Source organism: Lutjanus erythropterus, chromosome 22 (assembly GCF_056507025.1).
Source record: "Lutjanus erythropterus isolate fLutEry1 chromosome 22, fLutEry1.hap2, whole genome shotgun sequence".
Taxonomy (NCBI): domain Eukaryota; kingdom Metazoa; phylum Chordata; class Actinopteri; order Lutjaniformes; family Lutjanidae; genus Lutjanus; species Lutjanus erythropterus.
The window spans coordinates 8,267,888-8,281,690 of record NC_139338.1 but is presented as its reverse complement, the minus strand read 5'-3'; the positions used below and the strand labels follow the sequence as shown (position 1 = coordinate 8,281,690).

At 37.0% G+C, this 13,803-nt stretch overlaps 2 protein-coding genes across 2 annotated transcripts; one reads left to right on the top strand and one right to left on the bottom strand.

Annotated features, from left to right (window-relative positions):
• Positions 1-3,494: 3,494 nt before the first annotated feature.
• med21 (mediator complex subunit 21) lies at positions 3,495-8,342 on the bottom strand. The gene is made up of 4 exons (XM_084711164.1): positions 8,215-8,342; positions 7,852-7,966; positions 6,942-7,042; positions 3,495-4,157 (listed from the first exon to the last, which is right to left on the bottom strand). Exons 1-4 carry the CDS (start codon positions 8,254-8,256, stop codon positions 3,978-3,980), a joined length of 438 nt encoding a protein of 145 aa, XP_084567290.1. The 5' UTR covers positions 8,257-8,342; the 3' UTR covers positions 3,495-3,977.
• Positions 8,343-8,443: 101 nt separating this feature from the next.
• Positions 8,444-13,068, top strand: fgfr1op2 (FGFR1 oncogene partner 2). Its single transcript, XM_084711163.1, has 6 exons — positions 8,444-8,583; positions 10,128-10,264; positions 10,573-10,690; positions 10,847-10,989; positions 11,167-11,280; positions 12,605-13,068. Exons 1-6 carry the CDS (start codon positions 8,559-8,561, stop codon positions 12,740-12,742), a joined length of 675 nt encoding a protein of 224 aa, XP_084567289.1. The 5' UTR covers positions 8,444-8,558; the 3' UTR covers positions 12,743-13,068.
• Positions 13,069-13,803: the final 735 nt, after the last annotated feature.

Genomic DNA, 13,803 nt, shown 5'->3' with positions numbered 1-13,803 from the left:
TTCCTTCACACATAAATAGCAAATGCCATATAAACTACTAGAAGGTATCTAAGGTCAATAAAAGGTCACACTGTAATCAAAAATACAAATTTAAGTTTTTTTAATTGCTATAGCTGAACACAGAAAGAAAACCTATATTAATGATTTATTTTGAAATATTAGTAGGGGAGACTGTGGTCCATTGTAACATTTTTACATTTTCCTTCATAACTCTATTTGAAAAACACAGTCATCATTTGATGTGAGAAACATTTACATGTGCACTAATTAATAAAATGATTGATATATTTTCACTGATAAGGACAAGACTAAAGTATTACATTTAATGAAAGAAGTTAGTCTGAAAAGAAGTCATGCTGATCCACTGTGTCTCAAATAAAATCACATCCTCATATGTATCACATTACTGCTGTAGTATCTAATAATATAATTAGATAAGATTTTATTAATAAGATTTTTTTTTGTGTGTGTAAGGTTCAAATTCTTTTAAATGCCAGGCATCAGAGCATTTGAGTAGTGCTGTAGATAGAATTGAGTTAAAAGTAATTTTACATTTAAATTTAGTGAAATATATTTATTTATTTTGTAGTACAGTGTTAAGATTACAGCCATGATAATATCTTGTATGCTAGCGAACAACACCTATATTAACATAATTTGTTCATGTTAATTTTTAATCAGTAACCTAGTGATAAAAATCAAGTTTAAATTTGCAGTCATCTTAAGACAGCAGAAGAAAAATACAGTACATCCATAAAGTAAGTTTCATACCTCAAAATGAAAATCTTTTTTTTTGTTGAACACTTCTGCCGAGGTGAAATTATCCTGCTCTCGCTCCACAGGCAGAGAAAGAATCCTACTAGCTTCTTTCTGAACTGAGTGTGTTACGATTGCCCCCTGTTACAATTGTCCCCGATCACCCCTACTACACAAATAGGACAACAAAACTGTGATACATACCCCATGGACTAGTTTTGCTGAGTGACAACATTGGATATAAAACACCATAAAGTATGATAAGATTGAAAACAAAAAGAATTAACAATAAAATATGTAAAATGTGGTCACTGTTTAAATTGGACAGAATATATTTTTTTACATTTCAATATAACAATGTAGAAATACCAAGGGAAACAAATGAACTTTTCTCCCCTTCATCCCAACAAGGTTGCTTAGAGATGCATTCACCCTATCCGTAATCTTTCATTTCCGTATTCAGTTGTCTATATGCTAAAGGTCTATAGGACAAAGAACAGTTGTATGCAGTCAGTTACTACTGGGGAATGCAGATAACTGAACTGTAAAACCAACGACAAACTTTTGTTGCCCAAAACACAGTGGAAAGCCTCCAGGCTGGTAGGTGAGGTGTCCTTGCCATAAATCTCCTTATTTGGACGTCCTGAGGTCTTTTACTGCCAAAGCCATGATGTCAACATACACAGAGGTGGGTGTATCCTGCTTAACACATCTGGGTGTGGTGTCCAGAAGACAAGGCTGTTTTTATATTTCTTACATCAGTGAGGCCCACTGAGCTGTGACACACACACATAGACACACACACTAAATTTAGATTTGGGCTATAAACCCTCTGGCCTGCAGCCTATGCTTCACAGAGTTCAGTCTGAAACACACTCACACCACTGAGACACATTTTTCATGAAATCAAGACTGCATCACATGACTGCTGCTGTGGGAAAACATTGTGATTTTCAAATGATTTTTATTATTCACATTGTTTATTAGATTGTCAGAAGAAGCACAGAGGCTGTTTTATTGGATTTAAAAGAAATCCATTAAAATAACATTGGTGAGGCATTATCATGCATTTTCCTATTCTGTAAATCATCTTGTGAACATCCAGGTCATCTCAGGCTATTTGGGCTTTAGAAAATGGATACATACAAATAAATATTTCTCTTATTTTTAGAGAATTCATAGAAAAAGTTATGAGAGCTTTCAATTGCACACAAATACACTAATTTGGGTATCATATGCCAGAGCTTCACAAAAAGTCCAAAATACACCACAAGAACTCGTCTTGAATGTGTTTCTGCCCCTTTTTTTCTACCTCAGATTTTCTGATTTCGCATATGGAATCTTAAATAGTCCAAACTTCCTAAAAATTACATCATCAGCAACTCACTTCCCTATTTCACCCCTCAGCATATCATCATTTTTCCCTGATTGCTATTTTTATCTTAGTGATGAAATCCTCTCAAATGTCATGAAATATACTCAAGCCATAGATAACTTCCTAAAAGACATTTTGAAGTTTAAACAAGCAGCACCCGCGTGATTGAGAATGCGAGAAAACAAGAGAATAAACATCCCAGCATTGATTAGCAATTAACAGAATTAAGAAACTGAAACACAAGGTCGAAGGTCACATGAAACATCGTCCCTAAAAAGCAGAACTGAGGTCATATTGAAAATGACACCATTCCAACAAAGAACTGAGTGCATCATTTAGTAGATCAGTGGGTAGAGTCCGTACTTCCTGCTAGTAGATCCCGACTGATATTCATGGCCGATATGACCTATCAAAGCTATATTGGTCTATACTGGTGTCATCATATAAGTTGTCTATTATGAATCGCCAATATTCAAACTTTAGTTTTATATAATTATTAAAAATATCAAAGTTTACCCTGGTGTAATTTTGGACAATAAATTTCATTGTTAAAGCATAAAATATCCTGCCAACCACATTTGAGAGATCATTGCAAACATATATGTATACATATATATGCATATATAAAATATATACATATATAAATGAATATTGGCCACTATATCAATGTTGGAATTTCTTTTTACTCCCTGATATCGGCCACCTTGTGAGGCAGCTGGGTGGGGTTTTAGGTGTAACAACAGTTAGAAGTGTCAATGGAAGCAACTTGTCTTGAACAAACAATTGCGGCTCCAGAAGAGGTTAGTGTAAATACACTGACAGCATCAGTTATATCAGAACGGGAGAGTGAAAAGAACGGCACTGAAGGCTCTTCTCCTTACAGGCTTCAGCAAGTTTGATCTGATTGGTTGAAATTACCATGTTAGACATGATAGCTGGTTTATCCAATCACTTGCCAAGAGTTTTTTTGAAAGTGCTTACCCTTTTCCAGTTTCTAAGGATGACTTCCCAAATAGTTTTGTACAACAAACCAACTGGCATGACAGGTTTGTTATCGGTCTTACTTTATTGATAAGTCATGATTTATCATTTGTGTGATTCATGATAAACAAGACAATGCAAGCATCTTTGATATGATTCTTACAAAAATATATATTCTAGATCATGACCTTTTATTGTCTTGTATTATACGTAATGCCTTGTTTTCATCTGGACCTTGAGACCACAATAAATTCATAAAAATGCTTTCCAATTGTTTCCCAATACAGATTTCACTGGAAAGCAATTACACAAATTTATGTAAACAGTTCTACTGAACTAAAAATCACTTGATGTGTAGTTTGAACAAACTAAATTCCCAAAGTGTTTGTTCAGGCTTTATTATAAAAGAACAAGACTCATCAGATATGGAATTACAATGAATGAGCTGAACAGATTTGTTAACCGGCCTGAAGAGCTTTGTGAGGCTTCTTCCAAAACAAACATTTCATTCATAAATATCTACAAAAAAAAAAAAAAAACATACTTAATATACAACATATACATAAAACATAAAAAACAAGGTGACCATTCACACATTCTGACCAGTCTTTTGAATCATGGAAAACCTCCATGATGATATTTTTCCATACTTTCAGTATCAGATGTTTTCTGTACTCTTTCCAACTTGCATTGGCATAAGTTATCAACAAAGTGATTTTTCACTGACTATATGGCCTCTCAAGTTTCCTTTACACACACATTCAGCATATTTGAGTGTTCTGAGGTTTGCAGCTGATGCCGGAGGGTAAAAATAAGGAGTGAAAATGACTGAAAATTGTCCAGGGCTGCATTATGTACATTCAGGTCAGGATTCGGCTGGTGAAGGCTGGCTTGGTGCCCCGTTGCGGGTGCGGAGCTGTGACTGAGCGATGTCAGCCAGGGCGCTCTGGATCTTCTCCAGCAGCATATCGCCGCGGTAAACCACCTCCTCTAGACGAGCTGCTGCCTCGTGGTTCTCCTCCTCCAGCTGCCGCAGACTGGCCGCCTGACGAGAGGTCACAGACTCATTTACAGTGGTGGTATTTTCTGCGTTGTGCATCAAATGACTGATATGAGACTATATTTTTTATTTATTTATACAATGTTGCGGTGCAAACAAGCCCTTAAAATGAGCAATGCACAAGCAAACAGTACGAACTTTGAGTTTCAGCCTTTTGTTCTAAAGACTCATTATTTATCAAAGGAGGTTCTGTACTTAACAACCCTCTTTCTTTCCCTAATGTATCTGTCTTTAAATCACAGTAGATGGAGAAACAAGAAAATATACTTAGTTTAAAGGATTGTTCACCAAAACCAGAGCTGCCCAATTTAGTGCCCATAGATAACATTTGGCCTCCTTTGTTTTGGCCCATCATTGCAAGCTCATACGTTTATCATCCTTATTTTGAGAGTGCTGTAAAATCATTACCATAATGACTACAAAAAGTAAATGTTGCGCAGTTAAAGAGTACATAATCTGTGGTCTACTACAACACACAGCACAGTGCTGTTACGTTTCCCTATTAAAACATCTTGTCCAACTTGTCTCCCACTGATATTACAAGTGATAAATGACTGTACAAGGCTTGCAATAAGAGGGCATTTTGCAATAACGTGTAACTGAAACTTGCTCAATGTAAACTTAATATCCAATATTGATTTATTTGATGCTGTTGCCATGATACTTAACTTCATATTTTTATCAAGCTGAATTTTTCTAGCAGAAGTCAAATTTCCACCCTTAATTACAAAGGTGGACAACACAGCTGTTTACCTTAATTTAAAGCAAATGCACTTTGCGTCCAAAAGGTTTATTTCCTTTTAAATTTCTGCTCCCACACGGAGCATATGGATTTCTTTTGACAAAAATCACTACTAAATTAATAAAATTACTAGGGAAGTTTAATCACAATCCAAAATTATAACGATAATTTGGACAATGATACGATATATCACAAAATCTGTCATAATATAATTTTGATTTGATTCAATTTAGGGGTCTGCAACTGATGGACAATATCATGGGTCCATTTAACACGTTCAGTTACATTTATGTCAATGAACAAAAATCAGCTAAATTAAGATTCAACAATTTTATGACTGAAGTCTTGCAGACAAACTGCGTGGCAACATACTACTAGAATTAAGTGAGAAAATAAGGTAACCTTTTACTGCATCCTACTGTTTTCCAGATCAATAGTTGTATGTTCAGACTGTCAAGACAAAGCTGCCAGAAATAACTGACTGATGGTGCAGGATGAAAAAAAAAAAAAAAAAAAAAATGTGAGAGAGTGAATCCCAGGTGTGCCCACAGTCTCTTGGGATGTTCCCCTGCAGCTGACTGTCTCTTTTATGAAATATTGTTTTGACACATGACTAATTAGGAGTGAATCTTTGTCTATACACACACTACAGGACACCTGCTGTTCTGAGAGCCTCTCCTGACACTGCAGATACATACTCATTTTCTTGTTAATACTGTTATTTAGCTGTTATGACCTACAGTAATGTGAAGATGCTGACCCTGGAAATTCACATTGTCTTCTCTATTCACCTACAATCAAGTGAAACACTTGAACACAGGCCTCCCATGTGGAGCTTTAAAAAGTTTCAAGGAAGGCTTAGAGAATGGAACTAAAAAATATCAGTAATTACACTATTTATCAAGTGCAGATCACATAGAATAGATGTCAATGTGTGTGATTTTGTTTAAGAGACAGTCCAGAAGTACAGTAGTTTTGGGGACATTTACTGTTTTTAACCACTTCGCCAGAGTCAGAAACTCATAAATGCCTTTGGAAAGAACTTTTTTTTTTAATATATAAATTTGGTGTAGTTAGCAATTTTAGGCTAGCTTGGCTCAGTTGTGGACTGCAGGATAAACACTGGTATCATCTGTAACAACTGTTTTTGTTACCATTTCACGTCAAAATAGCTGCTGTGAAGTAGGTCTATTGTTAATGTACAGCAGCTTGGTTGCTCTCAATAATAACTGAGGTGGGAGGATGTAAACTTTTTTCAGTTTCTGAAAGTGGGGCTGCCAGAAGTGAAAAGCTTGAGAACCACTGTGGTACACAGCTTAATTACTGAATTCCTTATAAAGTCTTCTCACCAAACACCATATTGGGGTACACTCTCATGCCACATCTCAACTGTAATGTATAATTATATAATACTGTACTATTGATTCAATGTTTTATTTGCTACCTCCTTTGTGTCTCCTGATGTTGTTTTGTTTTTAACTGAACTGTGACTTGAGTGTCCCAATAGGATTAATAACATATGAGAATGTATCAAGAACTCCCACAGGAAGTATCCTCAAATGTCCTCTAATTTCAAAAGATGAGCCCTGCAGCAGCTATGTTCATCTTTCCTCTCTCATGTTCTGAAGTTAACCAAGTGACAGAATCAAACTTTTTAAGTAACGTTTGTCCACATTGATATCAAGAGATATTTGTGTTAGAAATGGTCATTTGCAGGACTGCATGTTGCACTCAGCTATGATTACACTTTCCATTTGACTTCCACTTTTGAGTGATGAAAACTAGTCCCAGAGTTTGTGGGCTTCCGACAATAAATAACCAGAAGACCAGCTACAATAATTTGTTTCTCTGTCTTATGCCCATGAGACCTAAATATCCTTTCCAGAGTCATGAGGTGTCACTGTAGAAAACAGATGTACAAGCAATCACCTGGCTCCCCCTGCTGACTAAAAGCTTGAAGTACTAACTGGCCTTTTGTGAGAATCTGCAAGTGAAATGTATGTTTTAACTGTGCTGAATGTGCTGACCTGCAGAGCTGCCGTGGACTCCTCACTGGGCAGAGAGTCGATTAATACGTCCACATCTTTGGCTGTTCTGGCGATCAGGGCTGCAAACAGCTGGGCATATTCTAGACAGAGATAAAAAAAAAAAAAAAAAAAAAAAACTTGAATGAATTTGTTAAACAAATAATGTTTCTTTATCCTGTGACTCATTAGCATAAGGAAAGACAAAGATGGAAAGAGAAAGAAAGAAAAATGTATTGTTTATGGAGTGAAATGTAAACAAAGGATGTATCAACATTTTCTCCTGCAAGATTGATTCCAGTCCTAAAGATGTGGTATTGCAGCTGTATAAGCAGACTGAATTGCCGTTTTGTTTCACTTCAACATAGTTCATTATCATAGTATTTGTATTACCATAAAGATCTGAGATGTGTGCAGTGATTCGGAGATCTGGAACCAGGTAAAGGGGCTGGACCAATACCAAGTACTGTAACAAATTCAGATTATTTTTTTTTATGTATACTGTATAGTCCAGCGTTTCCTGAACGTAGGGTTAGGACTTAGAGAACAGCAACATCACAGGGATAAACTTCTTTATGGGGTCTCGCCTTGAAAAAATTTGAGAACCCTGGTTCATACAGCTGTAACTTATTTATTTGTGAACAGTTCAGAAACCTCTATTCATTTTAATCCCATTTTAAATTAATAGTTAATTACTTATTATGGTTTATACAAGTATGTTGTTACAAATAATGTCCTTTAGTATGTTTTATTATGATCCTGGAAATACCCAAACAATTTAATGAGGTCAGTGCATCAATTATGTAAACCAGAGTGTTGAGAGTCAAGATATACTGAATGAGAACGTGGAGAAGTAAGTAACAACAATTATGTTATAGGGATTATATATTCAAAATAAGAACAAATAACCCACCTTCAGTAGGGTTTGCTGGCTGATCTTTGTTGATGTTCGTCTGGATGTTAGTGAAGGAGGCAGGAGGCGCACACTGCTGCAGGACGCCGATAGCATTACAAAACTGATCTGCAAGCTGGACACACAAAATAACATTTAGATTAAACACTTTCATTCAAACAGGATACAAGTTGCTAACGCTGCCAGGCAGCCAGTCGTTTGCTAGTTATGGCTAACGTTAGTAACAAGTTACTTCGAGTTTCGAATGTTGGAACGTCAACAGTGCAGCAACTTTTTGTGTGTAATAAGTTATAACCACAAGACGAACTCAAATTATAGTTATTTTCGTTGGTTTTTGCTTTAAAAATCATAAATTTGCCTTACCGAATTGACAGCGTCTTGAAGCTGTGTTAGCCTGTCCGCCATGTTTTCTGTCTGTAACAAATTAACGCGAGAGTCCTGATATTATATAGTCTCGCGGGATTGGACGATATTTTGGGGTCCTTTATGGCTAGCTGTAGTCGCTTAAATCATCTCGACATTGACTTCTATAGCAATTAAGTGCTTAAATCAGCTTGTTGGCGTCTGCCAACATCTGTTTATGGTTTAAGAAGGAATAGAGCTGCATCAGAATATCTACTTATCGCTCTTAGATGGAGTCTAATTAGCCTGGAGCTAATGTTAGCTACCAAACATCAACAGGAAGTAACGGACTAGCTTGTCTTGCAATGTCTTGCAGTTTGAGTTCTCCAGGTAGGTTACAGCTGTACAAATGTATTTCCTAACGTTTATTATCAATAACAATTTTGAATCTCTATCAACTACAGAGACCTAGATGTTTGCAGTATGAACCTATGGTGGATTTGCATTACATGCATAGCTTTAGTGTGCTAAGTCAGCTAATAAGTTAGCAAGGATTTCTGTTTGTGCTGTGGTAATATAATGTTATTCTTGGTCAATTAACTGAACCAGAAAAAGTGAGTGTGCAATTGACTTTACGTGTAGTATACCTAAGGTAAATATGGCGTACCACTAACTAGATATATCATTTCCAATGTTAGCCTGAGCGAATTAGCTGACACAGCAGCTGTCATTCAAGGTGTGACGAGGAGAAGGAGGGCAGAGTTAGCAATGGGCTAAGTACAGTTTGGTTAGTGTTCTGTTGAGGCATGTCTTTTTACTTTATTTTCTAAATTGTCTTGAGCAATTGTTGTAGGTTTTATGTACTTAATTATTCTAATTGGACCTAACCTAAAGATATACACATGGGGACCTTCAGGTTTTGTTACTGTCACTCTGCACTTGATGTCAGTAAGAGGTATAAAGAGCTATAATGTGGCCTAATTTATTATCTGAGATAAAAGCCTGATTAAACTGATGTGTACAGACTTTTAAATGGCAACAGTGAGCACTGTTCAAGTTTGTCAATATTAATCCAACGTTTAAAAATGCATATCTTTCCTCTTACTTTTTGTGCAGTTAGGTTTTGTGTGAGTTGCAGAGTTTTGGAAATACTGGCTGTAAACATGACTGGCTTCTCTCAGATATAATGGAACTAAATGGCACTCAGCTTGTGGTGTCCAAAGCACCTATATATGTATATATTATTATTATTATTATTATTATTATAAAAAATAAAAAAAAAGTCTTTTGAGAAAGAGGCATGCATCTACTCATGGAGGAGAGGTTTGTGCTTGTGACAGCGATGGGCTCTTGTCCATGAGTAGATGGACGCTTCCTTCTGTGCAGTGATAAGGTTGGCAGGTGCAGTTTGGTAGGAAGAAAATGGTGCCTATGTATGAAAAGAAGACAGACATCTCTATGAATGATACCTCCATAACTCAGCAACTTGTATCAAAACTGTCTTGATGGACAAATAGCATGACAGGTAAGAGGAAAAATATGTATTTCTTGTTTTGGGATAAATTGTCCCTTTAAATATTAAAATGTTTGGTAATATTCATATTCAGTGTATTTTTCCTCACAGGATACATTTACATGCAAGAATTTTGAACCAGTGATTTGACAGTGGAATTCATTGACCTTCACAGAAGAAAAGGGAACAAGTTAGCCCAGCTTTTGCAAGACAATTTAATATTTTATTTATCACTAAGAACACATTAAATGGATTAGTCTGTGGACTAATCTGGTATTTATCACACTGAAATGCCTCCCATCTCTAAATGGCATCATAATCCAATTCTAAAGAAAGTGATCCATTATTCTCTGCCAGAATTAAAATGCTGTTGTTATTAAACCTTAATAGTTTTGTGTAATGATGATTTATGTTTCCTCAGGCATGAATTGTACCTTAGAGAAAGTCCTGGCAGATGCCAAGTCATTAGTGGAAAGGCTCCGTAACCATGACAACGCTGCTGAGATGTTAATCGAACAGACAACATCGCTCAACAAGCGAGTGGAGGCCATGAAACAGGTATCACATGATGTTGATGCCAACTGAGTATGAATGTTCTTTTTATAGACACCTACAAAGTTTCTAAAAGCTGACATTGTAGAGAATGAAGGCTGTTGATGAAAGCATAAAGACGTGAAGTAAATCACTATTTTCAATTTGAAAAGTTTTCATTTGAAAAGTCAGCGAAATTAAAACAGTCTAAAAAAAAAACTATTTTGACAGTGATTCTGGCTCAGCACTGTTTTCCAGTTATGAAGCATCTAACATGTTGACTAAAATCTTTCAGTTGTTTAATGAGAGTTGGATTGTTTATCTCATGTTTGCAGTATCAGGAAGAGATTGATTCACTGAACCAGGTAGCACGACATCGTCCCCGTTCTAGTCTGGTCCTGGGAATCCAACAGGAAAACCGTCAGATCAGAGAGCTCCAGCAGGAAAACAAAGGTAGATTGTAATTTAATATTATTTTTTTTAATGATGATTTGGATGACTGCTTTGTGGTCAATTCCTGAGGAAAATAAGTCCAAGTTAGTCACTTTTTCTCTACCAGCACTGTGTAGGTTGTTGCACAAACCAAGGCTATGTTCACTCTCCCTGCAGAGCTTCGAACATCATTGGAGGAACACCAGTCTGCGTTAGAGCTCATCATGACAAAATACAGGGAGCAGGTGTTCAGGCTCCTCATGGCGAGCAAGAGGGACGACCCCGCCATCGTGACCCAGCTGAAGGAGCAGCACACTACAGTCAGTCTTCAATTTTTTTCCTTCAGTTGTAAACTGAAAAAAAAAACCTTGTTAATTGCTCTAATAAGGAGTAGTTTCAAGTAAAAACTACTATTTTAAGTATTTTTGATATATTATTTAGCCATGTTGCACATTTTCACTTCCTTTTATTTGTATATTTGCTTTTCATCCTTGTAGGAAATGCAGGCTCATATAGACAAGATTAATGAAATGGCCTCTGTGATGAGGAAAGCGATAGAGGTGGATGAAGGCCGGACATGTGAAGATGAGGAGAGGATCAAACAACTAGAGGTAAAAGAAAATGTTCTTCCTTGTTCCACATGGAGTTTCACTAACCTCAAATCAGAGTCCAGCATTGCAAACCCACATCCGCAAAGATGAGATCCAGAACTGACTCATTACCTGCAACTATCTCTAAGTCAAATCCGCACTGACCCGGAACAGTCGATAAAAGCTCACTTGTGTTCTCAGCTGGTGCTACGCCTGTGCTCCTGCAGCTGTCGATGTGTTTCCATAGTGACGTTGAGCCTCACTTGTGGCTATCAACAGCCAGCTTCAACATACTTTTTAAAACTTTTACGAGCAGCTAAGTGTCTGACAGTGTTTCATTTCATGAGTGCCTCAAAATCTTCCCAAATATCTGACTTGGCCTTCAACGATATATTGTATTTATTGTATTGTATGTGATATATTATGGTTCTCACCTGTTGCCCACCTGCAATTATTTAATTTTTACCCCTGCCTGCATCTGTGAATTTCTATAAACTTTTTTATTTTATTTTACCCGTTACACAACATTTTTGCGGGTCACCTGTACCCGACCCAGTGCAGGACTCTACCCCAAATATACAAGGCCCTAGTTGTCCCATTAAAAATCTGATGGAGGGTATAGACTCTTGTCTGTGCACAGAAATGACAAATCAAGACACCGAAGATATGCCAAATATGTCCCATTAGTGCAAAACCTTATGTACTGTATATATAAATAGTATGACCCCTAAGAGACTATGTCCATTGATGCAGTCATTATCAGTCAGACCGTTCTGGCTGTAACAAAATCACACACTTAAACTCTCTCTTAACCACACTTCAAACGGATCACCAAAGCATTGATCATTGAGCCTGATAAACGTTTTCATTAGTTTGCTATAAACACTGGTAACAGTGTGAGCGCTCTTATGTTGAAACTGGCCTTTCTCAAACTCCAGTTTCTATTAACATTAACCATAGGGTACACTTGATGATTGTTTGATTTAAGGACTGCAGGTAATTCCTTGTGGCAGCAGCATTTAAGGTGACGCTGCATTCGGGCGTTCACAAAAAAAACAAACGATCAACATGTCTATCTTTTTTTTTGGCCAAAAATGGCTCTTTAGAGAGGACAGGTTGCTGACCTCTGCCCTAGACCAAACTACTATTTTTCACCATAAAGATGTCTCTTTGGAAACATATTTTCAAATATGTTAAAGGCTGATGGTATATTTAGTAACCAATGCAAATATTCCTGATTATGGATTAAGTTAAAAGTCTGGTAACAACAGGTAGCAAGTAGTAATCGTGATTTTGTTGTTACAGTAGGAGTATTACTGCATCTGAATTTGTTTGTGTATTTCAGCTGGAGAACAACGGACTCCGAGAGCTGCTGGGAATCAGTCGCGAGGCTTTCCTGATTCTGAAGAGAGAAGACGCATCAGAGAGCACGTCGCTGTCGCCGCTCCTGACCAGCGCCGACGTCAGCTTACGAAAGAGTTAGAGGGCCCACGGTGACTACCCACCCCTTTCCCCCTTACTGCTGCCACTACTGTGTACAGTGTGTACAGTCCGTTGCCACTTACTACTTCACTTTTCCTCTTGCTTCTGTTGGACCATTTATAGCATGATGCTCCAGAGCTGCATCCCCGTCTGCTGATTCAGACACAGAGTGCACACACACGTTTGTTTTTCTTTTTCTTTTTTGTCGGTACTTCTGTTATGTTTGCTAATTTTTCCAGCATGCATGAGTCTGTGGTGCCTGCAAGGTTTTAATGTGTGAATGGGTAAAAGAAGGGCTTGAGTTAAAATAAATCTGTAAACTTGAAATTGTCTCTGCTGGGTAGATTTTTTTTTTTTTTTTTTTTTTTTTTATCTTTCAAACGTCTGACACACAGTTCAGATTCTCATGTTTCTAGTTCTGTTTGGGTGGTCTGTGCGGGAACTCAACTTCTCACTTTCAGTGTTGATGTTGTTGTTACATACTGTCAGCAGCAGCTGAAAAGCAGGAATAGAAACATTATCCAACACACAGGATATGCTGTAACATCCAACTACCCCTTCTGCTGCAGAGTACTACCATTTGTAGTGTTGAAAAGCATTCCTCCCACACTCAGGTGTTTATTCCAGTAGCTGAGGGGTTGGCAACCTTTACTATTAAAGGAACCACTTTGGACCAAAAAAAAGGAAAAAAAATATGTTGAGCTGCAGCTATTAAATTCTCTCTTTTCTTCTGAAATTTCTCTTTTTTTATTTGACTTCCATACCTAACCTAGGGAGGCTCAAAAGTAACTACTGGCAAAACTTAGAGTGAACATAAGCTATGATGGACATTTTAGTTTACAAAGAATTAATAATGGTTTTGATTTCATTTACAGGCAACATATTTTTTTTTTACAACTGGAGAATATAAGAAATTACTTTAGGCCAACAACAATCATAAATTGAAATTAAAATGTTTTTTATAGTGTATATATAGTTTTTTGTCAAAGCCACCAGGAGCCACTGGTGAGCACCAAAAGAGCTGCAGCGCTGAAGGTTGCAGACCCCGGCAATGCTAATAGT